Consider the following 27,421-nt stretch of genomic DNA (forward strand, 5'->3'; position numbering starts at 1 on the left):
CATATTTGTGGGCCCTCATGGGGGAAATGGGGACTTGGGGCAGGGGGGAAGAGCCCTCAGAGTGACGGGCTTGCCGGGGGCAATGGGAGATGGGTCATGGCACGGCAGGAACAGCCCCGCTCCACCCAGCCCAGTACAAGGGCACTGTTTACAAACCGGGAGCTGCCAGATGCACACTAGCCAGCCCGGCCCTGCCACGGCGCTTCTTCCCCTTGGGGGCGGGCCCATGCTGCACCATGCTACTCCCCTGCCCAGCACCCCTCTGACTCCCTATGCCCAGTGCCACACCACCCCCACAAACCCCCCTCCCACAGACCACTCCCCCACCCACTCAGAACCCCCCCACAGATCCTCTCACTGCCCAGTGCCCCCCTAGCTGAATACCCCCCATAACCCTCCCACAACTGCACAGTGTGCTGCACCTCCCCCCCCAGAGACCCCCCACAGATCCCCTCACTGCCCAATGCCCCCCCACCACAACTGCACAGTGCCCCACACCTCCCCGCCCAGAGCCCCCCCTAGATCCCCTCACTGCCCAGTGCCCCCAACGCCACAACTGCACAGTGCCCCGCACTGACCCCCCCACTTCCCAGCGCCTCGACACACACAGATCTCCCCACCCCCCACTGCCCAGCACCCTCCGAAACCCACTAGAGACCTACTCTCCCACACCCTAATCCCCGGCCACAGTAGCCGGCCCTGATGGGAGGTGACTGTGTCTGCCAGGCTGAGCCGGCAGCACAGCCAGAGCTGGTCCTGGGGCAGGATAACTCCGGCCCCTTGGGAGTGGTGAGATCAGCCAGGCTGGAGCAGGAGCAGAGCCTACCAGGCTCCCTCAGGACCCACATGCCTGGCAGGACCCAGCTGAGCCTCCCCTCCCCCCCACTCCCCTGTGACTGGCTGAGACTGGCCCAGCCTCTGCACCAGTCCCAGGTGGCTCTTCCCCCGGGGAGGCAGGTGGGGCCCTACAGGTCCCAGGCAGTGGAGACAGCTCAGAGCTGGAGCAGTGCTGGGGAGCGGGGCAGATCCCTGGGACATGACTCCCGAGATCCCACCCAGCCCACCCACACCCATTGGCCCCGTGGCCAGCAGCCCTGCCGAGCCCGCATGGTGGCCCCCAGCTGCTGGGTAATGAGCCCCCTACAGCAGTGGCGTAGCCAGGTTCTAACATCAGGGGAGCGAACACATAAAAAAAGGCACCACCCGACATATCAAATTACTAATTACATACTTTTAAATTTGTTATACATATTTATTTTGTACTTAAAATAAAAACACAAGAATGATCCAGCCACAGAAGGGTTTGCACAGCCGGCATTTTGCAGGAGAACTTTAGATTATACTTAGATATACTTTCGATTCTAGAAAGTAAATGACAGAATACAGTAGTTTATAATTGTCACAGGATTAAAAAAAAAAATACTGGCCATTTTTTCCAGTTACTAATTTCATTTTAAAATCAATCAATGAAATGTACTTTATTCATAATAGATCGTAATCCTAAAGTCACCAAAAAGGCATGACAAATACAAGTTTTATGAGAATTGGTGAGCAAAGATCTCATAGCTTTTCGGTGTTGGAGAAAGCAGTAATTTCCCTTAAAGTAGCTTTATTCATGGTTTTTTTTAAAAACCAGAAGACATCTCTACAACACAGGTATAAGTAACATCTCTCACACCAAACAGGAACTTTTCCACAGTTCATTGCAATTTGGAAGTGTGATTATTATACCTTGCCTTACAAACACCAAACACCATTACATATGCACAAAGGTCAATAATTCTCCCCACACACACACACCCTATATACTGAGTTGTGCTTCTGCATATAGTATCTATTTGAGATGAATATTGAGCTCCCAGCTCTTCAGGAAGCAGTAAAGACTCAGCAGCCAAGCCACAGGTTGAATCCTATTGCAAACAGTATGGGTAACGCATGAGGCATTCTGAAGCAAGAGGAGATTACTGGAAAACTTTAAATAAGACACAGAAAGAATAAACTTTTCCTAGGTTTTGTTTCTGTCAGATTTATTGTATCATGTATAGTAAGTGTTTAATATAAAAATCAGGTAGTAGGGTTTACAATGTTATAACAAGAGATTATGCTATTACCATTATCCAGTCAACTTGCACACTACTATTTTGAATTAGTGATAATTCACAGAGAGAGAAAGAAGAAAGCTGAATTTAGAGAATAATTATTAACCAGATTCTTGGTTATTCACCAGCCACTTTGCTCCAGTCCATAGCACAAAGCACCATAAACCCAGCAGAATCTGGCCAAGAGAATATTCACCTCAAATTGGCATCTGCTACACTCCCCGCCCCCATTCCCAGTCACCACTATTCAGGATATAGCTAAGTGAAAAGGTGGCATGGCTGAAGGATTTAGCAGGCAATTGAAAACTAGTATAGAGTACAGTAGCCCTGAGAACACTGCTTAATTCTGAGCACTGGGTCTGCAGCTAGTCAGCAGTGAGACGCAGGACACATAACTGGCACCTAAAAGCACCTTTACCCCGGTTTCCTTCACAAACTGCACTAAGCACAGTTTAGATACAGCCCTGTATCTGATCCACAGTATCTGTCACACTTCTGGGTCTCATGGAAATGAGTACACTTTATGTATAAAAGAGTGCACTAAAGTATTTCTCTCTTAAAAAAAAAAAGTCTTTAACATTCTATCTTAAATTTTTGCACAAAACCAGTGATGTCCATAAGAGTTCTGCACATAGATCAATGCCAGTGTATAGTAGCCTTCAACTTTTTTACAGCTTTCCAGTGTTTTATAGTGAGACATTATCTCCCCTAGACCAGTTTCATAATTCTCTACAGATTTGTCACCAAGATCAAAGTCTGCAGTGAAAAGACAGCAAGGCCTGTGTGCTGGACTGCCCCAGGCGACGGGCCAGACCCAGCTATGTGGATGGGTTACAGGGGTCTGTAATGGGCCCCTTCCCAGGGTGTGCCTGGTGCCACGGCGCCATTGGCACCATTGTAAACCCGGTACAGACCCCAAGTCCCCTCCCACAGCAAAACTCCCTTGGACCTTTTCTGGATGCCACCAAAAAATATAAAAACCTGCTGCCTCGGTGCTAGTTTACAGCTACAGGAGACTTGATGCAGTGAAAGAATTTCCCTACATTCCATCAAACTCTGCGTCACACATTTTGAGTATTTAAAAGAGTCTCTCATAACTATTTGTCTCTGTGAAGTCTCATAACAGTTCACAAATTTTAGGATTGCCTTTTGCTGCATTTATCTTGCCTGTGAATCCAGCCCTTACAGTCCCATGTTCACATGTCATTGCTTGTGTGTAGAAGCTGATTCACAAATATTCAGTAAGTGTATTATATGGTGTCATCTTACATCCTTCCCAAGGGCAAAAATCTTCTACGACAATGAAGGCTTGGGCTCATGACCAGTGGCTGCAGAACTTTTGGATGCGCAAGTACACATTTCTGCATCTGTGTGCAAAACTCACCAAAATAAAAGCTGCACTGACAATGGAGAAGAAAAAATAATTGCACTATGGGGATCTGCAACACCAAATTCTTATTGGTCAATCAGTGGTCTCTCTCCTAAACCAAGGTAGAATGGATTTTTTTAATGTAAGTAGTCACAACATATTGTTAAAGCTCATTTCATGCTCAATGCAGGAGCATAGCTAGGGGTGTTCAAGGGAAGCAGACGCTTCCCCTCAGCACATTTTTCAAAAGCGGCGCCTGCCAGGCCGGCGCTGGGCTCCTGCAGGCAAGGAGGACGACGGGCAGCACGGCCGCACTCCGGAGGAGCCATTGGAGGGGGCCCCATCTCATCAGTAGTTTCCACTGTCATTCTCTCAGGCAGAGCTCCACAAATGAAAGTGAAGGTAAATGCTAACACACTTTCATACATAGCATGAGCAAAGCACAATTTCATTCAGTGAGTTAAACACAGTGTGAAACAGCAAATACAATGCTATGTTTGATGTGGAGGAGTACTCTAATAGTAATACATGTAATGAAATTGGGAAATACAGTATAGTGTATATTTCATGGTTTGCTTCACTGGAAACTATAATTGCATTTCTATTTTTTTTTAAATAAATAGAGTGAATTACTTCAAAATGATATATTATTGCTTCCTTACCACACACCAGGTCATTGGGTTCTTGCGGTAAGATGTTTTGTATTGTACTTCTGTATTATGGGCAATACATGTGGTATTAAATAAGCGATTTGTAACACAACTATAGTAGCAGTGATATAATTCCCCGTGTTGCGGGTTTTCAGTGAGTTCAGGGCATGCAAAGGAAAGTGGAATGTGAATGTTAAAAATAAAATGCTACTGTCAAGTTACGTTGTTAATGGAACTTGGAAGAATACATTCTGTAATGAATTGATCAATGATTTCACAATATGCTTTTCTCTTGTGTGTTACTGAGGCCTTGACTACACTGGCGCTGTACAGCGCTGCAACTTGCTGCGCTCAGGGGTGTGAAAACACCCCCCCCCGGAGCGCAGCGAGTGCAGCGCTGTAAAGCGCCAGTGTAATCAGCGCCTGCAGCGCTGCACGCTCACTCGCAGCGCTGCAAGCTACTCCCCTCGGAGAGGTGGAGTACATATAGTGCTGCGAGAGAGCTCTCGCAGCGCTGGCGGCGCGACTACACTCGCGCTTGGCAGCGCTGCCGCAGCAGTGCTATGAATTCCCAAGTGTAGCCAAGGCCTGAGACATTACAAACGAGAATATGTTAATTGCATAATGATTTTTGATAAATCAGTATAAAATTTTTGAAATAATCACATTACCAATATAATTTGTGAATATATTTACACTTACAGATAGCCTTGATGAAAAAAAAAGGAATTGTTAATAATTGACCCCTTGTGTGATGAGATGAGATATGAAAGAACATGCCTGAGGAATTGGAGGTGATTTATTAGATACTTACTTTTACAGTGGACATGAATGTTCCATTGACATTTTTTTTAAAGGGAATGTAACAATAGTGAGACTAGTCAGCTACAAATAAAAATTGAAACAGCATGTACTTGTACTGAATATGTCTAGTAACGGACTTTGAGTGAACTTGTGTGATTTGACTCTGGGAAACGACTTCACAGAATGTGGACACGAAACAGTAGCATGTTGCATGATTGAGAACCTGTTATTATCAAAATGGGGCACAGCAAATCAGGTGATACATTGTGTAAGAGTGAGACAATAATATGAAAGCAAGTGTGTATATATGTGAGCAATAAGTCATTTCAATCATTAATTAAAAAGAGATAGAATGGATTTGTATCTATGTCCAGAAACCGGAAGGGGGTGGGGGGAGGTGGGGGGGGAGAAAGAAAAGCTCATTTATGCAGTCCGCTAATGTACTCTCTAAAAATTTCAGAAACTTCATCAAACGATTAACTAGCAAATCCTCATCTGATTGGAAGAGTAAAATTGTTCAGCATCCCAGACAAAGTGATGGCCACAACTGCGGACCACTCATCTTAAAGGTATTGAATACCAAATTGCCATTATCATTTGTTATGTATGTGTAATTATCCAGGGTGAAAGTAAATGCCAGAGATTACCAGTGGGCACTACACCGGCATCCTTGCCAAGGTGTGTGGGGTGGGCTTGTGGGCCCCAGAAGGGATGCGGTCTCTGGCAGAAGGTGCGGTGCTGGGGGCTAGATTCCACCAGCCAGCCCTTCCTGACAGCTGCTGCTGCAGTGGCCAGGAGCACCAGGCCCTTGTAAATTGCAGGAACCCAGGGCCCCTTTTGCTCCCCCACTGTCGGCAGCCCTGCCAGGAGCATCCAACAGCATTGCTGGACCCTATGGCAGGGCCGCTGATGCGGGGGGAGGGGGGAGCTAAAGGGGGCAGCGACGTTAAAGCATAAAGCACTGCCACAGCGGAAGTGTAACGTCAGCTGTGTACGGGCCGGTACCGGTGGCCGGTTCTTACCAGTATGCTGAACCGGCCCACTTTCACCTCTGGTAATTATGATGTTTATTCTAAATATCAGTGTTGTTAGTTTGCAGAAACATATTTGCAGCACAAAGACATCATTATGGTAGAAACAACACAAGAGGCTAATACTGCATTTAGAAGACATATAGCAATTCTTCTAATGAAGGAGTCAGGTAATTACTTTCTACCATGTACTGTGGACTCATTAGGCACATGTGAAGATAACATGAAGAGTGGAATTATGTCACATAGCAGACAGTTATCTTAATACCCCTAAAGTGGGATATCTCACAGGTTTGGTTCTGTAATGGTGACTATGAATCAATAATATCTTTAAGTACACAAACATTTGAATGGGGGTGAATGATTGCTATTGATCGACCAGTTAAATGAAATTGGCATTTTTAGATACAGGTGCAGTAAAGTAAAAATTTGAGAAAATATGATTCACAAAAAAGAAAAAGATATGTTCAAACCATTGACTGGATTAAAATATTGACATTAATTAATAAATCAAGATTTGCATTTTCGGTGTTGGTCGTAACGTATTCATCATTTCATAACGCTATATTTATTTTTAAGAAAGCATGGAGGACTGCATATACTGCAACCTTGTCAACTGTAAAAAGGAAAGTGAGGATAGCACGATGGTAAGAAACATAGAATTGTATGAGAAATAAATGCCATAAACTGCCTAAGGATCATGATTCTTGTAAAAATTCCACATCAGTAAACATTTTCTTCATGCTGATAGGCATACATATGTTGGGTAATGCTGACATGTGGAAGGAATAGCATGAGTGAATGCAAAGTATGTGTAACATTATAACTTCTGTGATTTCATTTCTTAATTGTTACTTATCAAAGGTCCAGTGTGATTCTTGCAAGAGATGGGCACATATGCCCCGCATTACAGAAGGAACCAATCAAGAAAACCTGACAGATGAGAAGAGTACAACTGCAAAAAATGTGCATAGTTCACTCCTTTACAAAAAAAAAAAAAAAAAAAAAAAAAATGTTTAAATGCCTCTTGTTCAAAACATAATGCAACCAAAAGACATTTGTAATGTATATACCAGATTATAATAATAAATGTTTTTTATTTGAAAAAATTATTCTCTGTATTTGTGTCCACGTGTATAATGCAAATTATAAAAGTAAATTAAAAGAATGAAAGTGGTATCACCTTGGGCTCAGTGGCAGGCTCCGTACTCCCAAACCTTACCTCCCTTTTCACATATTCACACACAAAAAAGTGAAACAGCACGCCTCAATCATCCAATAGATCAATCTGGCACATTAGCAAGGAGGAAGCAGACCGATCAAAGGGGCCAGTCTGGTATCACCTTGGGCTCAGGGGCAGGCTCCGTACCCCCAAACCTTACCTCCCTTTTCACATATTCACACACAAAAAAGTGAAACAGCGCGCCTCAATCATCCAATAGATCAATTTGTCACATTAGCCAGGAGGAAGCAGATTGTGAGTGTTTTTGACCACATACCCCATCCCTCCTCATTCGCAACCTCATGGACCAGGCGGTAGCAAGTCCTGAGCAGTAGTCCAGATGGTCACGTTGCGTGACGGAAACTGCACCTAGTTGCAAAATGGGAGGGTTGCTATACGTGTTGTCACACCTGCAGCGGGTACCGCACGCACCACCAGCCGCGTGCCCACGCCTCGCGGGGATTCCGGCGCCTCCCCAACACTGGAGCAATTAACCCACCGCCAGGACACCATGGGCCGCTTCTCTCCCCGCCCGGCATCTGAACCTCAGCAGCGGCTGCTGGCCCCCAGCCCGCAGGCCACCGGCTTCGACTCTCCCACGCAGGGCCGGCTTTAGGCCGATTCCCTGGAATCGGGCCCCGCGCACTCACCCCGGCGGCGGTCGTCTTCGGGGGCCCTGCTCCCCTGGCCAGAGCGCCGGCCGGAGCGCGGCCAGCCCCGCGGCCCCGCTCTCCCGGCTGGAGCTCCGGCCGGAGCGCGGCAGCCCCATGGCCCCGTGACCCCGGCCGGAGTGCGGCAAGCCCCGTGGCTTCGCTCTCCTGGCTGGAGCTCTGGCTGGAGCGCAGCAAGCCCCACGGCCCCGGCTGGAGCTCTGGCCGGACCGCGGCAGCCCCGCGACCCCAGCCGGAGCGCAGCAGCCCCGCTCTCCCGGCTGGACCGCTGGCCGGAGCGCGGCAGCCCCACGGCCCCGCTACCCCCAGCTGGCAATCCGAAGTGCCGCCCCAGGAATCGGGCCCCGCACTTGCTAAAGCCGGCCCTGCTCCAAACGGCCAGGAGCTCACCATCTGGGCTCTAGCTTTTAAGTCAAACCTTACAGGGCAAAGGGTTCCCACATCCCTACCAGGGTGCTTGGTGCCTGGAGCCCTGGGCTTGAGACACTCACATATTCAAGAGCTGTACTGTTGGACACATGGTAACTACAAGCATCAGGCTTTATAGCCACAAGCACTAAAAGGTGCTATCCTTGTATATAACTTCTAAATAAATATATATATTTTAAAGAGGGGAGTATTTAGATGAAGATACACAAAAAACCTGATTACATGGAGCATGGGGCCTAAAGGCTTTGTTGGCATAAATTTAGGACAGCTGCATAATTCACTTGTCTTCACCTCTTGGGTAGGGCATGTAACATCCCAAATTCAGTCCAATAACGTCCTTTCATCACACCATCATCTATTCTAATTTCTCAATAACAGGGTCACAACCTCAATGCAAGCTGCACCTGGATATTGCCCAAGATCTTCCCCATCTAAAAGGGCTTCAGCCTACTTGGTAATTCGCTTCCTCTAGGACTAGGGAAGCTCACTCCATCCCTTTCTATTGCTGTTCTGCCCTGCCTCCACTGCACCTTTTATATTCTCACCTGCACTATGCTCTCAACTTTGGAAAAGTGCTATTTAGAGTGGAGCTGGCTGCCAGGACCCACTGCTCACAGCTCCCTGCCAGCTACTTTGCCTTCTTCAAATGAAGTTTCTGCAGACATAAGGAAAGAGGTACAAGAAAATGCATCAAGGCTCCCTTCACTTCTTATCTTGCAACTCTTTTCATCATTGGGCATACTCATTACTCCTTATTCAGAAGCATTTATTTGCTGTTAAATTTTTACAATATACCAATTAGAAATGTGTGACCACAAAAGGTTACAGGGTTGGAGTCAGGACAAGAAATGAGCTGGTTTGGGGGTCAAGGGAAAAGAAAGATTGAAATCCCTGTTCTATTAATGCACTGTTGAAAATAGCTTCTTTAAATTTACAAAGATGTACTTCTACACAAACGAGTTGGATATATAATGATTTAAGAAATTAAAGGGGCACTGTTAATTTGAAAACTCATTAATTTTGAAAGACATTTAAAAAGTTCAAATACCACACCTGCTCTTAAATCTTCCTGCCAATTTTCTAGGATGGCAATCAGATTTTCCTATCTTTTAAAATATTCTTCTCCTCTATTGCTATATGAAGAGACCCACATGAACAAAACTAGGAACGGACTATACAGAGAAAATGACTATACAAAGTGCTGTCAAATGTACAGGTAAACAAATTGAAAAAGTTAATATTTTTCTCTAATCCTGTCAAATTATACTAATCCAAGAAGTTGTGTGTCACACTAGTGGATTAAAAAGACAGAAACAATTACTTTTTATCTTCATGGCATTTTTAATTTTTTAAAATAATAAGTGAGAAGTAATTCTAAATGGAAAGGATTGAGAATTGGTGTCTGATTTTATAGGAGCCATTTTTTCCCCCTCTGAGAGAAGCAGATCTTGAGACACTGATTTTTATAACAATACTGTACTACTAGTAGTCTACCAAAAATATCTGTTTACTATAAGTAAGAATTTCTTGTTGCTTTTTAGTTAATTTTTTTTATTCTGCTGCTTCATTTACCCATTCTTGTAATCCAGACAGCATTCCAAATCCACATTTGTTACTAACTTTTCCCCTCTCTTTATAAAGTTCCCTCTTAATTGCTAAATTTAAATTACAAAACCTAAATCAACACTATGCCACCTTGCTCTAACTCCAATGACCTATTAAAAAGACTGTGAATGCTGAAAATTTACTTTATTTTTAGCTAGCCCAATACAACATCATCTACAACCTTGAGCTCGTTTGATTTTTTTTGTTAGCAACTGCAAATGGAGAACATTCTTTTAGTCTCATAATAAATCATGATGAACTGGTTTTAACAACTTGTTCCATTAAAGGAGGTCAGACAGTCATGTGGTTCAGTATTATTTTATAGTTCACATCATGAACAACCCTGTAATTGTAATAGGACTTTACAGACTTATTTGGACTTTTTAATGAAATTTCAACCTCTTTTTAAGTGTACAATACAGCACAGGTTTGTACTCAGAGCAAGCAAGAAATTTTTGAAGAATCTTTGGGTTTTTCAACATAACATTTGTGTTAAATATAAACATGAATGTAGAATAATGCCGATACTGATGATGACATTTTTTATGTAGGTAGTGTTCAAGATAATCCAGTACTGTAATGCTATTTTAACATGCATCATACCATTTGTTAATTTATTGAAAAAGCCATACTATGGTGATGGAGAATATACAAAATTCTAAGACAGAAAAAGTCTGAAAAGCAGATTAACACATTTAGAAATACAGAGAAATTCTGCATTCTGAATATCTACATAAGAGAGAGACAGAATGACTTGTTTTCATGTAAATTATGCCTTTTTAACTTCCGAGCTTCACTTCTTTCAGCATTGACTTACATTCTTGTTTATAATATTTTAAGAACTTTCACACAATGATTTAACACACCAGAAATACCATTTGTAATATACAGTTTCTTAAAATATCTAGTCTCATTTAAATTAAAGGTAGCTCAAACCAAACTATAATAGGTTCCTCAAAACAACCAAGAATTCACCATTTTGAGCCTACCTTTTTAGTAGAACACTGGGATGTAAAGGAGAAGTCCTACTCTCAGACACACGCGCGCTTGCTACCAATAGCCCTCACATTAATTAAATGTAGAGCCTGAACGATTACTTTTGATAATGCATGCTAGCAGTAAAAAAAAAAAAAAAGAAAGAAAGAAAGATCTTTCCAACATTCCACAATTCATATAGTTTAAAGTGGTAAAATATCACAGAAAAAAATTATAAATTTATGATTTCAAACATATATTCAGCATAAATACAACATTTACAGTGCAATCTATACATTACTGATCTTCCATCATGGAGGAGATCAAAGTTTCAGACCAAAAGTCATACAGTATTGAAGAAAGCAAGTTACTGCTTCATTGCAGGAAGATGTTTCAGTCTGGAAAAAAAGTCCATATTTAATAGTTATACACAACAACACCAGGAACATTTAATCACTTTAACAAGAATGAAAAGGTTTCTCAAACCCTCAATCTGAATTTAACCATAATGAGTTTTTGCCCTTTTAATAAAACAAAATTGGCAAATCTTCTAAGAGCCTCCAACATGTCAGTTTTCACAAACAAGACAGGTCTGGCTGCAAATTTTGAGCTATCTGTTTGGAAGCCCCTTAAAAAGTACCCTAAAAAAAAAAAAAAAAAAAAAAAAAAAAGTTATACAGAAACAAAGCTTAATTTTTAGAAATACATTTTTAAATTGCGCTCATCAGGTTGTTGTTTGCTTGTTTTTTAATGAACAAAAGAGGGATGGGAATAGTCCTTTGGAATGCCTAGTTTTCCTATTTGTATTCCCTTGTCCCACTAAGGTCCTATACCACAATGTGGTTACTCTGCAGAACATGTTGAGGCCACTCCTTCAATCAGCCAGAGGGGTTAACTGGAGTGTGATGCAGTGATTCCTCCACCCAGAGCATGCTTGGAGCTGAAGTTACTTATGTTTAATTTGGTTGGTTTTTTTAGAAGTGTATGGAACATACTTTGAAAGCAGAATGAAGTCACAGTGTTCTCTTCTACTGTTCATGGGCTTAATACTGGTTTGTTCAAGTCTATGGTTTATAAAATATTTAAGAGCACACTGTCTAAAATTAGACCTACCACCTTCACTTCAGCTTGCTGAACAAATGCACACTTGATTCAAACAGTTTCTCATTGTCTACTCAGTTCTGCCTGCCTGCTCCATATTTGTGAGCCAGCAGGGTACTGACTTACAGTAACCTTGTATTCAAGCACAGAATGCTCTTAAACGTCAATAACTTGCCATCTCACAAGAACAGAACCAGCAAGCAGTGAACAGTGTGATATTGACAAGCCCTGACTGAACCAAAATAAGCCCAACAACCTGGGTCTGCTGGAGCTGGGTCATTCAGCTATGAAGAATTTTAGCCAGATTACAGCATTTATTTTTGATACTAAAAATCTATCAGGCAATACCCCATAGTTATCAGGGGAGGGGTAAATGTTGTTAACCTTAACTATGTCTTCTGAACAAATGTAGTAGCAACACTTCTCACCATTTGTATTTCTCTTACCTACTCAGTATTTATTCCCATTTATAGTAATTTACAATGACACCAAGATCTCACCCAAATTAACTTTCATTATCTAGTGCTTGCAGAGTTAGCTGCTCAACGCTCTTTTCCCTGGAGCACTTTATCTTAAAACTAGTTCTTATCTGGCACATCTAGATCCAAAAGCCTAGGATAAATTATCTTTTCTGACTTGATTAGCAAAATAAGCTGTATTCTAGGCACAAACATATTGTACCAGATCCACAGCTGGTTTAAATTGGCGTAGTTCCCCTGACTTCAGCAGAACTACACCAAGTTACACTAGCAAGAATCTGGCTCATTATTGCTGCCAGATTTACAAAGATTTCAGTAAATTATCTGTTTACCTTCTTAGAAGTTCCTGGGATGACAAATCTGTGATCTCCTCCTCTATGTCACTAAGGCTGTCACTGCTATCAGCAGTCTCTGAGCTACTGTTTTTCTCCGATTTTTTATTCTTGTGTTTGCCTTTGTGCCTGTGCTTCTTATGTTTCTTTTTCTGTTAAAAAAAGAAATAGTTGAGTTTGCTATTTGTGTATTTTTTTAAAATTTTACAAAGAGAGTTGGTCAAATTAAAACAGAAGGTCACCAAAAAAGAGCAACTGGGATTACAGGAAACATATTTCAGTGTAAATTCCAAAGTTAACTGGAGCAGAGCAGTAACAACAGTACTTGCACATCTTCAGTTGTGTAAACTTTAAATAATACAAGCCAAGGTCTTTAGGAGGCAAGGACCAAATAAATTAAATTAACATATATTTAGAAACTTTATTATTATATTGTATCAAGGTTTTCTACAGCATTATGCAGTATCTAAGCAAACTATGCGTATGGTCCCTAAGCACATAAAGAACAAGCAGCACCCTATTCAGCCAATGTACCTTCTGTTCTAAGCTAGAAGTGCTAAGGGAGTCTAAGGGAGGGTGTCCACGCAGCCCAACTCTATTTCTGTTTTCCATAATCTAGCATATATCATGGTAGTTTTCACTTGGCTGAGGAAATCAGTCCAAAGAAAGAAAGAAAGAACCAATTTATTTAAGTTGGTCACCTTTTCCTTTTTGTGTTTGTGCTCTCTCTTAGCCTTGTGTTTTTCTTTGTTCTTTTTAGGTTTCTCTTTCTGATTGGCTTCAAGAGAACTCGCTAGTGGTACTGGCTCATGTTTCTGAGTAGTCTCTAAAGCAAAAATCAAATATAGAGAAATAAAAGCATTACCATATAAAAGACAAACACAATATTAAACTACACAAAAATTTAAATTCCCTAATATTTGGGCTGAGATTTCCAAAGCTACAGAACGGATTTGGGACTCCCAATTCCAATTCATTTTAACTTCTCTACTCTATAGACACACCTTTGTACTCAGATATAAAAAAAAAAACCATCATGCGAACCTTGGACCCAATTTTGCATCAGGATCTGTTAGCATTGACTCGAGTCTGTGTAGAGCCCCAATGAAATCAGTGGGAATCTTCACAGGCACAAAAGTCTGTGCTAGTGGATCCCAATGTAGGATCAAAGTTTTTGACAATATCACTTTAATGTACACAGGTGTATGTGGGGCTGGAGGGAAGAATGAAGGACCCCAGTGCTCTGATAGTTTCCAAGAAAGGGACCTGGATCTGAATTGAAATTATATGACTTAAGAACACATAGAATATCTTTAATCTGTGCGCAAAATTTCCACAGATGAAGTAACAACGCCTTGTTATTCACACTAAATCTGTTGAACGTCGTTAATTAAACGGGATTAAAAACAACAACAAAAACCCTGTCTGTTCAACATTTAACAGGTAATAGCAGCAGCATACGTTCTCTTACTCAAAGATCTGTAAGGTCTGATTCTGGGTAGAGAAAAGACAGTAACTACACATGAGTTCTGAATTTTAGTGACTTGAACACAAACTTACAGCCACATTAAATGTACGTATGTGTGTGTGTATATATATATACACACACACACACACACACACTTATTGACCCAAAAATACCTTCTACTTGCATGGGGACAGCTGCTTAACAACTCTAGGCTTTAAAACGGTGTAACATTCACTTGTATATCTATCTCTGTATAGTACCTAATTGTAGATCAAATACCAGTCAATAAATTGCCCTCTGAAATACAAACAGTATAAAAAAAAATGAAATTATCCTCATCTACATTACTGTAGCACCTAGAAACCCTAGTCCTAAGACCAGGACCTCATTGTGCTAGGCACTGTACAAACACAGAACAAAAAGATGGTCCCTGCCCTGAGGGGCTTACAATCTAAATATAAGTAGAGCCTTGTGCAGGGACATGCTGGCTGCCGTTTCCCGCAGCTCCCGTTGGCTGGGAACGGCGAACCACAGCCACTGGGAGCTGTGGGGGGCCGTACCCGCCGACGGTCAATGTAAACTAAATGTCTCGCATCCCGCCAGCTGATTACCCTGATGGGCCGAAGGTTGCCGACCCCTGGTATATCGGGTCTCAAAGGTGGGGAAGCATCTGTCTGCAGCTCATAGCCTCTGAGGCTGCTTCCCCGCCTTCCAGATCCTCATTGGCTATGAGCTGCAGACAGCTGCTTCTGATCTATCACCTCCCCTTTCTCTGTATACTGAGGAGAGGGAATATAGGATCTGGAAGGTGGGGAAGCAGCCTATATCCCTTTCCCCCACGTATACAGAGAAAAAGGAGGTGTTAGATCAAGACAGGCAGCAAAATTCACCATGTTCCTATCGCTACGGTTTAAGCATCCAAGCTATTTAGGAAACCTCTCCCAACTTCATATTGCTATGTCAGGTCAGTAAATGGGGTGTGTGTGTGTGTGGGGGGGGGGGGTATAGGCTCTGGAAGGTGGAGAAGCAGCTTCGTAGGCTATGAGCTGCAGACAGCTGCTTCCCCACCTTTGAGATCCTATATTTAGAGCCCTGCGTGGATACAAAATTTGTAGCCACATCCATGAGTGCTGGAACAATTTTTATAGTGGCGGGTACTGAGAGACATTGATCCAAACTGTAAACCCTGTATATAATGGAAACCACTTCAAGCCAGGGGGTGTGACAGCACCTATGTCTGCATCTGATCCGCGATCTGCAAAAATGGTCCGCAGATATCGGCATCCGATATCCACGGATATAAAGCAGATATCCACAGATTTGCAGGGCTCTAACTATAAAAGACAAGAGACAACAGATGAAGGCAGAGAGACCGGGGACTACCAGGAAGTAATAAGACAATATTGGTTAGCATGATAGGCAGTGGTCTCAGCACACCAGATTTTTGTAGGCATCATGACAAAGGAGAGTTTTGAGAAGGGGATTTGAAGGTAGATAATGAGGTAACTTTGAAGATGTTTATGGGGAGCATAAATAAAATAACTGCATCAAATATACATTTTCAGTGTACAAAATTTAAAGTCTTCAGTACTTACTAGAAAAGAAAACTGGAGGCAACCTCGGTCCAAATTCTTCTTCCTTATCCAACTGCTCCTTCAAAAGAGGTGGCACACGGTCAGGCTCTTTTGTAACAGCCATGCATTCTAGAAAAACAAACATATAGGTTAACTTAAAAGGAAAAAGTACTTCCCATACCCAAGACAGCTGAGAAAATATTCCATTAAAAATGAAATACCAAATAAATAGACAAGTTAATGAATTTTGCACCCTTGTTTAGATTTTGCACTTACTAGTTTTTCAAAGAAGCAGAAGGTGATTCTCACCCTTATTTCTTATTGAAGGGATCCTCGGAAGCCCCCAATAACTACACAAATTCTTTAAAAAGGACTTCAGTTACATAAATATATGATTTCTTAAGCTTTTTTTTTTGTACACAACCTTCTTAACTTTTTAAAAATCTGTATCAACAAAGAGAAGTTGATGCCTTTTCCTTTTGCACCTTCCTGTGCATTTCAAAGATTGGTTGCACTGGCTGGGATCACCAAATATTTGATCACAGTGCTACTGATTTTTAAATTAAAATGGCAGGCAACACAAGTATAAATATTAACAAAAGAATCTATAACTTAAGGGCAAAAAACAGATTCACCCCTGCAAATTTTTCAAGAATTATGCAAAATTCCAGTGTTTAAGATATAATAGCCTAAAAGGTGATTTTAGACCTAGCAGTTTGAAAAGTTTCCACATTAAAAAGTATATATAAATTGGTATTTTTACTATGAAATAAGGCTACTTTACATTTGAATGGGGGGGTATTAGCTTATTTTTATTTAGGAATTTATTACTCTATCTGCCATTTGCACTAATTAGATTAACTGGCACTAATTACTGGCAGATCCACTGCATATTGCCTTCTTTTCTAGTTGGTAAGTATGCAAACAAAAGCCAATTTAAAAATTAAAGATACATCATCCCTAAATGTCAAAATAAATGTTATTTTGCTTACTAATATTTCCTAGTAAACTATTAAATGTATTCTAGTACATTGTTACTTTAATTTCTAGTATGAGAACTCCCTATAATACTCTGCTATTAAATCTTGCTAAATAATAGAACAAGACTGCTTTTCCCCCCCAGTCCCGTGAATTTATTTGCTTTGTAGACCGATAATGAAAACTGATCAGATACAGCTATATTACTGTACTATTTAAAAATTATATTAAATGAGAATATCAAAATATAGAAAGGAAATTCCTTTTTCAAATAAATGCAAATTCTACTTATTTCCAGTCTGGTCAAATTCAATATACATACTTTATCATATATCATACACCTTACTACAGGTGTATAAAATCACCCAACTTTGGGGCTTTCTTTACAGAGTAATATAGGATTTGTCCTCATCCCTCACTCTGTTTAGCAAACAATTGCATCTGACAGTGTATCTGTAAAAACTGTCATTGGCCTATGGCTATGTAGATAATATTTAAATAGAGAGCACTTAATTCAGTATTCCATTACTCCAGTTTTACACTGATGTTACTCCATTGAGAACAGTGTAGTTACACCAGTGTAAAACTGGTGTAAAGCATTTTTCTACTAGGCTCATAATATTTTAATTTATTATAAAATTGCTAAAACTTCATGAAACTGAACAAACTGTTTACTATTACCTTGTACATCAGCTGAGGAGGTATCTGGTAGATTAGCAGGCTTTGTACTTTCTGAGTTTGGCATAGCAGAAGGTGTCTGATGCGTCTCTTCATCACTATCTTCCTCAGATGAGGATGATTTTTCATCTGAGGAACTGGCAAAGATGGCTTTAAATAAGTCCATAGATGGTCTGCTTTCTTCTTCTTTTTTCTGATCTGTGCTTTCATTAACTGCCTGCATAACAGTGCCCATAAGGGAAAAAAATTAAACACTGACAGAGGAAAGAAGTGTCTCTCCATTAAGATAAAATATTGTGACACTTTTAATGGTATTTTCATTTTAAAATTAGCAAATTTTACAGTAAATCTGAAGTCTATAAACTTGACAACTGTTGATGCACAGTAGTAGAGCTCAGATACTGCTAAATTAAGTCACTTTCCAATACAGGACACTGCATCCTGTGCCTTTTTCATGCAGGTCAGAACAGCTCACTTGAAAGAATATAAAATATTAACACTTTTTATTTTTAAGTCAATAGACTCTAGATACTTTTTCTTTAGCTTAAATTCACAACAAGCAAATCTATTATCTTCCTCGGAATAATATGTATCTGTCCCTGTACAAAACAGAGAAAAGTGGACTTTGTGCAGGAAAATCAGTGGGTGTAGTAGATGCAATTAAACCTCCCATCTGCTGGAAGGCATCACAGCCTCTACAGCCATAATCCCAGACTATACTTGCAATCCTTGTGTCCTCTATGTATGAGCTATAACCATACAATTCCTGTAAGCACAGATCTCATGTTTCCCTTTGCGCACCATTCTAGACAGTGCAGAACACTTAGGGATTACAAAGACTGTAGGGTGATTCTGTCTGCAACCTAGCTCCCCCCACAGTCCTTACATGGACCACAGAGAGGCTTGCAGACCCTTTCCAAAGAGTAAATTCCCTCCACCTCTTTATTAAATGTGCCTTGTTCAAGCCCCCAAGTCCATTCACAATAACATCAATGTCAAATGTGAGAGTCAACCGACGTTCGCATTAACTAACAAAAGAACTATCCTGCTAACCTAAAAAAACTGATAGCCCTTAACAAATTTCACTGTTGGGGCCAAATTTTCAAATGGCCTCCACCAGCATATCTGCTAAAACTGCACAAGCAAAAGGGGTAATTGTTATTTATGATAACTACCCAATTTGTGCTCTTTTTGTTAACCCCTGTAATTTCTCATGGTTGGAGCTACAGAAGGTCTCCACAATTCATCCCCACATGTAATAGAATCACACTGCTCTCTATAGCAGATAGTACTCAAACAAAATACATTTCCTACTTCATATCAAGATCTACATGCCTGCAGAGTTTCATGTACATCAGATTACTGTTTTGCTTCTTCAGTAAAACAGCAAGAATTAGAAGTACAAGTGTTTTCCTTCATCTGAACTATACATTTCTCCATAGAAAGCAAGGATTGGGTTTTTTTTCCCCCATTGTTTGGACCACTTCCCCTCCAACTTCTAGAAATGTACACAACCTTTCCTCACACTCATTATCACATATTCCTGTGGCAACTACACCAACTTGCTTATGAGAGATCTGTTTTTAGCTGTCTTATTGAAACAACAAAGACTGCCAACACCCTGAGATCAGCCAGCTCTTCATGTACCACCAGCAACACACGACCACAGGCTGAGAACCACAGATATTAAAATTATGTGCTTTATGTAGGAAATTATAGGGCAAAATGATGTGAATAAAAATACATAGCATTTCAATGCTAAATACTGTTATGGCAATATCCCAGATTCCCCATCAATATATGTTTCCCCATACAGAAGACTAAAAATTTAATCGTTTACTGTTGCAGAGTTTTTTCCCCATTTTCTGTTTGAGCAGAGGGCAAAATTGGTGTTTTTCCTCCCACCGCACATGATAGGGAGATTCAGGCCAAAGAACCCATAGAACTCCAAGATCCATGCAGAGCCACTTATAGTCAACTGGTGCCTTCACACTGCCTCCTGGTTTCCTCATCTTCTTGACAACATGCTGCTGCAGGAACTGTGGTGACCAGGACCCTCCCTGCCACTGCCCATCTTTCATGGGGATGGAAGCTTAAGCTCACAGTATGGGAACCTAAGTAAGTTAGAGCCAAAGTCATGAAGTTCCCTCTAGTGTACATTTGTGAATGTATGATGCTGCAGAGCAGCTAGATCTGTCCTGGGTCTGCAGCCTCTCCATTTGAGGAACCCAGTGCTTGCAGAGCCCCAGTAGAGGAGCTTCCATAGGAGACATATTGTGGAGAAGAAGCTCTCTTTCCCACAGGTGGAGGGCATAATTTGTGCAGACATGTCTTTTCTAACTTGCTACTACTGACTCTCTCCATGCACAAGGAAAGGCATTTCAAAACAAGATCAAGAGAAGAGCAATGTGCAATAGCATGAATGTTACTGAAAATGTCAAACCTTTGGAGATCTTATACCTTATTGGGAAGGGGTTCATTTGTTCTACTTCTGTCTTCTTCTATTACTGATTCTGGTTGTTGCTGCTGAATATCAACTTTTGATCTAGCAAGACTTAGGAACTCACTAACAGAATCGTTTTTCTTCTTCTCTTTGTCAGATACATCCCATCTTGATGGTTTCTTTGGCTCTAAAAAAAAAAAAATGGTACAAGATCCCAAGCACCATGGTTAATTAGCTTTATATTAAATACTACAGCATGTCATAGTCAGGTCAATTATTTACTAATACTTGCTTTATCATTACTGCCTATATTTAAAAAATAAAAAAATCTTAAAACTAGAAGATCTCTATTAGCCAGATTCTCAGTGCTATGAATCAGTATAACTCCACTGATTTCAATTGCTCTGGCCTTATATATGTAGCTCTGAGTTTTCAAACAGTTTCCTTTTATTTTTAAGGAAATTGCATCTTGGTATTTTTACATTCCATGACGAGTACATCAATGGAATTACACTAATAAAATGCTACCCACTTACTGTTAGGATTGATATTCTGTTGTATTTTTTCATTTGTTATTTGAGTTATAGTTGTTGTGGTAGACTCCGGTAGAGTTAAGAAATTGAATACAGAATACTTGTCACGTTTCACTTTGGGTAACCCAACAATCGATGAACTAGAAGAAAATGAAATTATTTGTCAATCGTTGTTTTTAATGATGGGATGGATGGACAACATTGGAAAATGAAGTCTCAGATTATCCACAAAACAAGCAGAGTCCATGAATACAAACCCTAACAAAGGAGCATCCACTATGTTCTGGGGGGGGATCACCTATTTCCATTCAAAGTATCTCTAATGAGGTGATCCTCCTAGTTTAGGTAAAAAGCAAATTGGCAAGTTATCAGAAGGAAGCCTGACTGTTGTTCTACCTGGGTTGCATCTATTCTGAAGATAAAGAGAGGGTTTCAGCCTTCAGAGATGTCAAGCTGGCATGTTCCCCAAACATTACACAAACACACATTTCACAACAATTAAAAAAAAATATTTTGAAAGCATTAAGATATTTGATTAATCATCTTACTCAGAGTAGGGATCAGGAACATTAAATCTTTTACACAGTAGCTTCTCAGGGTGCCACTCAAACTTATCTCTTGTGAGCTTGCCAAACATCTTCATCTTCACTGCAGATTCTTTGTCATCAATATCCATCTGTAAAATTCAAATGTTGATTATATACTCTACAGAATATAATCACCTTCTTAAAATGCCTGTTATTATGGTAATGGTGTCAACATTCAGTGAACTTAAAGGATAAATACTTAACTACTGCTGTGCGAGCAGTATTGTATATTTCCTTTTGGTTTCTTAAGGCAACAGAACATTATTACATTTATCTTCTACCATGATGTTTTAAATAAATTGGACTGTGCTACTGAGTGTTAACACAGGTAATCACAATACAGGATTATTAACAGCATGAACCTCTTGGTCTCGAGGAACTTCCACTTTGTCGGTGTCATCTTCATGCTTGGCCCGAGTAAACCTTGATGACAGGACTGAGTTGGAGGATTTGTAGAGCACTGCTGCATGGAAGAACTCCTCTCGTTCCCTTCCTCGCTCCCATTCTGTCATTCCCAGATCTGAATGACTCTCTGGTGTATCTATTGTAAGTTAAAGGACAGAAATGCTTAGCAGCCCTTAAAAGTTACTTTTAAGTTAAAATACACTTGTATGCTGTTTGAAAGAATCACAAAATGAGTTAAACCAATTCAAGAAGCCAAGCTCATCTCCACAAGGGTCTGATGAATATGTAGTTGAATATAAATGTGCCAAAAACTTCAGAAATAAAGAATAGGGGTAACCCCGGGTGTCTTGCTGGATATACTATTCTTCAGTAGCCAAGGATGACTGCCCAAGATAGTGTCAGAATGACAATCTTTGACAAATGAATGATGGCTACTTCATTTACCTAACCCATTACTGTACTATTGACACCTAACTCACTGCTCTGTAATGCACACTGGAATATACAAAATATGAATTGCTCCATAGAAAACAAAACAACTCCACACACAACTCCAACAAAATGCTTGAAATGTAAAGGTAAAAAGCTCAATATGTGTACCTGCTAGTAAAGTTTAAAGTTTAGATATGCACTTGAGTATTCAAATTAGCTTTTTGGATGCATAAAATGTGCGTGCTCATAAGTACAAATTCAGATGTGCCAAGTAGCTTAAAAAAAAAAAAAAAAAAAATCATCCTTTCCTGTTTACAAGGAACAGATTTTGGTTCATATTTGCTTCTAGAGGAGAGAGGAACAAAATCAACACCAAGCCGAGCCTCTGATATGAGGTTTTTGACCTTCCACATTATTTCAAGATTTCCTGCATTTTCATCCTGTTCTACTAATAAATACATTTAAGTTGTTCCATTTTATACAAAGCAACAATCTATGTCCTGAGCAGATAAACTACCGGCCCAAAGACAGAGCTCAACATCAAAGAACAGCCAAATGCACCTGAAATAACATAAAAAAACAAAGTACACCTCTACCCTGATATAACGCGACCCGATATAACACAAATTTGGATATAATGCGGTAAAGCAGTGCTCCGGGGGGGTGGGGCTGCGCACTCCGGTGGATCAAAGCAAGTTCAATATAACGCGGCTTCACCTATAACGCGGTAAGATTTTTTGGCTCCCAAGGACAGCATTATATCGAGGTAGAGGTGTAGTAACTTGCCTCCATCTCAGAGACACAAGGTGGGTTAACTAACATCTTTTACTGGACCAACTTCTGATTCCGAGTTTTCCTTCATCTCAGCAAGAGACCCCATGGACTCCGTAGATATGGCTTTTTTCAAAAATACCTCAAAAATCAGCATTTTTGCCAGAGAATTTGCCCTTTTGCTGCAACTGGGCATCTGACATTTGTTTTCTGTTTCCCTGTCTTGCTGAGATCTGTCTCTCATTATCCAGTTTTCCCCACAAATGCAAGTCAATTGGATTACAGTACCTGCTCCCTACACTGATCCATGAAGCCCAGCAGAGCTGAAGCCCAGTTTGCAGATGGAAAGTGGGGGGAACCCAGAAGCACAGGCTGGGTAGCTGATTTTCCTGGAGAACAGCACAGCCACTGAAGAACAGGGAGCGCTGGATATTAACTGCTAAAGCCAACTACGAGCTCCCCATTTCCCTGGCATATTTGGAGAGCAGGGGGGAAGGTTTTAAGCTGGACCTGAAGAGCGGAGCAAGACGGCCTGGAGAGCATAGCAAAAATACCCATCCCTAAAAATAACAACTATTGAAAATCATTCTATTTTACGTCAATGGGTATTCTGAAACATGAAACTGTTGTATGGGGGTAGGGAATGAAGGATACTTCCTGGTGACAGACTAAGTTAACATTACTATGGTCCCACTGTACCCAGAGTACATACTGTCTTAATTACAAAAGAGAGATGAGAATTAAAAGCAGGTTGAAGGTATGGAGCTGGAAGGTAAACAAAAAGGAAACAAAACAAAACAAAAACTGCAAGATCACAGTATGGTCCATGACAGCGGTTCTCAACCAGAAGTCCAGGGCCCCCCCGGGGGCCACGGGCAGGTTTCACGGGGTCTGCCAAGCAGGGCCAGTGTTAGACTCGCTGTGACCCAGGGCAGAGAGCTGAAGTCTCACATCGGATGGGGCTGAAGCCCAGGGCCCTGAGCCTCGCCACCTGGGGCAGAAGCTGAAGCCAGAGCAATGTAGCTTGGTGGGCAGTTGCCCAGCTTCCTACCCCCTAGCACCGGCCCTGGCATTTATATGCTGAAAACCATTTTCGAATGGTTTTCGGCATATAAATATGTGGTTTTCGGCATATAGATGTGGTACGCCCACATCTCGAATACTGTGTACAGATGTGGTCTCCTCACCTCAAAAAAGATATTCTAGCACTAGAAAGGGTTCAGAAAAGAGCAACTAAAATGATTAAGGGTTTAGAGAGGGTCCCATATGAGGAAAGATTAAAGAGGCTAGGACTCTTCAGTTTGGAAAAGAGAAGACTAAGGGGGGACATGATAGAGGTATATAAAATCATGAGTGATGTTGAGAAAGTGGATAAGGAAAAGTTATTTACTTATTCCCATAATACAAGAACTAGGGGTCACCAAATGAAATTAATAGGCAGCAGGTTTAAAACAAATAAAAGGAAGTTCTTCTTCACGCAGCGCGCAGTCAACTTGTGGAACTCCTTACCTGAGGAGGTTGTGAAGGCTAGGACTATAACAATGTTTAAAAAGGGACTGGATAAATTCATGGTGGCTAAGTCCATAAATGGCTATTAGCCAGGATGGGTAAGAATGGTGTCCCTAGCCTCTGTTCGTCAGAGGATGGAGATGGATGGCAGGAGAGAGATCACTTGATCATTGCCTGTTAGGTTCACTCCCTCTGGGGCACCTGGCATTGGCCACTGTCGGTAGACAGATACTGGGCTAGATGGACCTTTGGTCTGACCCAGTACGGCCTTTCTTATGTTCTTATTTGTTGTGGCACAGGTGGGCCGTGGAGTTCTTATAGCATGTTGGGGTGGGCCTCAGAAAGAAAAAGGTTGAAAACCCCTCATCTGTGAGGTTGTGAGCTACATTATGAGGGATCAGAGAAACTAAGATGAGTATGATCAAAGCCCCCAATCTTGCAAACACTTAAATTAATGTGTAGTCCCATTGAAATCAATGGGATTACTTATGTGCCTAAATTTTGCAAGATTAGGGCCTCAGAAAACAGAAGGAAAAACGCTACATATGGAATTCTGGAATCAAGCCTATGAGAAGCTTAAAATGAAATACTTAAAATTGCAGAAATAACTTTTTCCAAATAAAAAAAATGCAGAAGAGTTTCATGACCATTTGCTAGTTACCTTTTTGTCCTTGTTTAAGGCTCTCTACATAATCCTCATATCTTTTTTGTTTTTCTGGATTTTTTGCAAATGGTTTGAAGTCACTAGAACCAGGGGTGGCTAACTGCTCCCCCAATGCCATTTGCCACTTGTGATTAACACCATCTGAGGAAGATGAGATATTCAGGGATTGCTGAGGCAAAGTTTGTGTTTTCATTTGTTGTTCAGCTGCCTGTTTTGCTTCTTTGATTCTCTCTTTGTCTTTCCCTGACAGATACTCCAAAACAGAAGGAGATGGACCTGAGGATAGAAAAAAGCAATAAAGGAGATATTTGGAAAAGTAAACATCTTTGTAACTATCTCTACTGTCATGAATAAAACATATTACATGTATATTATTTCCCTATCTAAACAAAAATGTGTCTAAATATAGGATGTATATACATTCAGATACCCAAGAAATCATCAAAAAATCAATACTCTAGTAGTGGTTAATTTTAAATGTCACAATTTTGCTGGAAACCCTGAGGGAATATTTTTAAATGGTCATTTAAAGAGAGGAGATTTCTTTTACCAGAAGTGGCTCTCACTGTATTTTTTATTACACTAATATAAAAAATTATAGACACACATCGCTTTTACAAGTTACATCTTTGGTGAACCTACTGCTGTTTGAGTGGATGCATCTTTTATGAAAGGAGCAGGATAGTGCCTCACACTCATTCGTATGTATTGTGCCCCACCAGATCTCTATACTGATAGATAGATAGATAGATAGATAGATAGATAGATAGATAGTTGATTTGTTTTTCATCATATGTATCTGGCATAGTATAAACCAGGGATGTCTACATTTGATAGTGTAAAGATCTAGACTTCATACAAATCTGGAATGTAAAATTTTGTACAGCATATGTATATGCTCCATTTTTTTTTTTTTTTAAACCTTCAGAATCTAATACAGTAAAAGCTTTGTTATCCGGCATGTTGGGGAAATGGGAGGTACTGGTAAGTCAAAAACTCCGGTTAACTAAGAGGGAGGGAGTTTGGATGGGGGAAGAGGGCTCAGGGTGGGGGAGTGGGTGTAGGGCGCGAATTCTGGGAGGGAGTTTGGGTGCAGGAGGTGGTGCTGGATCCGGGTAGCGCTCACCTCAGGCAGCTCCCCACAAGCAGCGACATGTCCCTGCTGCTCCTAAGCAGAGGCGCAGCTAGGCGGCTCTGCGCGCTGCTTCCACCTGCAGGCGCCGCCCTTGCAACTCCCATTGGCCGTGGTTCCCATTGGCCAATGGGAGCTCTGGGACCAGCACCTAGGGCGGGGTGGGGTCAGCGCGCAGAGCTGTCTAGCTGCATCGCTGCCTAGGAGCAGCAGGGACATATTGCCACTTGCGGGGAGCTGCCCAAGGTGAGCGCTGCCTGGATCCGGCACCCCGAAACCCCTCCCGCACCCTGACCCCCTGCCCCCTCCTGCACACAAACTCCCTCCCAGACCCTGCACCCTCTTCCGCACTCCAAACCCCTCATGGCCATTCCTCCGCCTAGGAGCAGCAGGGACATGTTGCCACTTCCAGGGAGCCATGTGGACCCAGCTAGGGAGCCTGCCAGCCCCGTACCAACTGGACTATAAACCAGACTTTCAATGAAGATCAGAAATGCCAGTTTATAGAGCTTTCCAGTTGGTAAATTGCTAGATAACATCGCTTTTACTGTAGTTACATTAGTGGTTTGAAAGTTTTGGACACTTCCATATATTTTCTTTTTTTATTACATAAACATGCATATATATTTATTAATTATATTGCATATAATTTAGCTATTATATTAATCTATTATGCTGTTTTCAGTTATAAATATATTTTGCGCTTGGTTAGCCCAGTGGTCTCAGTGCCAAACTCTGCCATGTACAGTGCAGCTCCTGGTCCCAGTCACTTGCTTCTCAAGTGAAGAAGGGCTGGGGATGCTATAGAAGCGTCATACTCAGCCCTCGGGGGCAAGGGTGAGGGAATTATTCATATTACCCAACAACAACTATTCCTGTTGATTAAAGAGTAGTACTGTTAGTTCGGAGAGTATCTCCAGTTCTCACGAGGCAGAAAGTTAAAGGCCATGCCATGGAGCTTTACCAGGTGGAATGCTTTAAAAGCTGACAAAATAGCATTATTGTAGCTATTATACAATCTTAATTTCTGTCACAGCTATTTAAGAGTGACCTGCAATGGATATTTTTTTAAGTTATGTTTGTGCCATATTTTGCTTATTTATGATGTGTGGAAAAGGCTTGAAAGGCTAAAGACAAAAAGGAAGCGTCCTCCTTAGTTTTTACTGAGAAATGTGAAGTCTGACCTTTCCAGGTTTTGCGGGGGCCCCTTCTTCTGGGGGGGTCTCAGAGCAGGGTGGATAAAAAATCTATTATTTAAAGAAAAAAATCAAAACAATCAGATGGCTTTTATTAAAATCAGATTTTTTTTATTTAAATAAAATGCAGGTTTATTTTTTTTAATAAATAAACCTATTTCAAGTTAAATTTGAAATGATGACAACCTATGCTAAGGCCTAAACTTATTATAGTCTATTAAAATAATTTAAATAAAATAAAATAATTTAAATTAAATAACAAATATTAAGCAGTACATGTTTGC

At 41.1% G+C, this 27,421-nt stretch overlaps 1 protein-coding gene across 1 annotated transcript in view; it reads right to left on the reverse strand.

Moving 5' to 3' along the window:
• Positions 1-10,182: 10,182 nt before the first annotated feature.
• The window catches only part of GPATCH1 (G-patch domain containing 1), a 30,728-nt gene continuing 13,489 nt past the window's right edge, over positions 10,183-27,421 (reverse strand). Inside the window, exons 11-20 of the mRNA XM_065416392.1 lie at positions 24,807-25,085; positions 21,391-21,569; positions 20,990-21,117; positions 20,445-20,581; positions 19,926-20,095; positions 17,469-17,682; positions 15,831-15,938; positions 13,469-13,593; positions 12,768-12,919; positions 10,183-11,253 (exon numbers count right to left, since the gene is read on the reverse strand). Of these exons, the coding sequence (XP_065272464.1) occupies positions 11,223-11,253; positions 12,768-12,919; positions 13,469-13,593; positions 15,831-15,938; positions 17,469-17,682; positions 19,926-20,095; positions 20,445-20,581; positions 20,990-21,117; positions 21,391-21,569; positions 24,807-25,085 (1,523 nt within the window). The 3' untranslated portion in view covers positions 10,183-11,222. The remainder of the gene's footprint in view (positions 11,254-12,767; positions 12,920-13,468; positions 13,594-15,830; positions 15,939-17,468; positions 17,683-19,925; positions 20,096-20,444; positions 20,582-20,989; positions 21,118-21,390; positions 21,570-24,806; positions 25,086-27,421) is intronic.

The sequence above is a fragment of the Emys orbicularis genome, chromosome 14, assembly GCF_028017835.1.
Source record: "Emys orbicularis isolate rEmyOrb1 chromosome 14, rEmyOrb1.hap1, whole genome shotgun sequence".
NCBI lineage: Eukaryota > Metazoa > Chordata > Testudines > Emydidae > Emys > Emys orbicularis.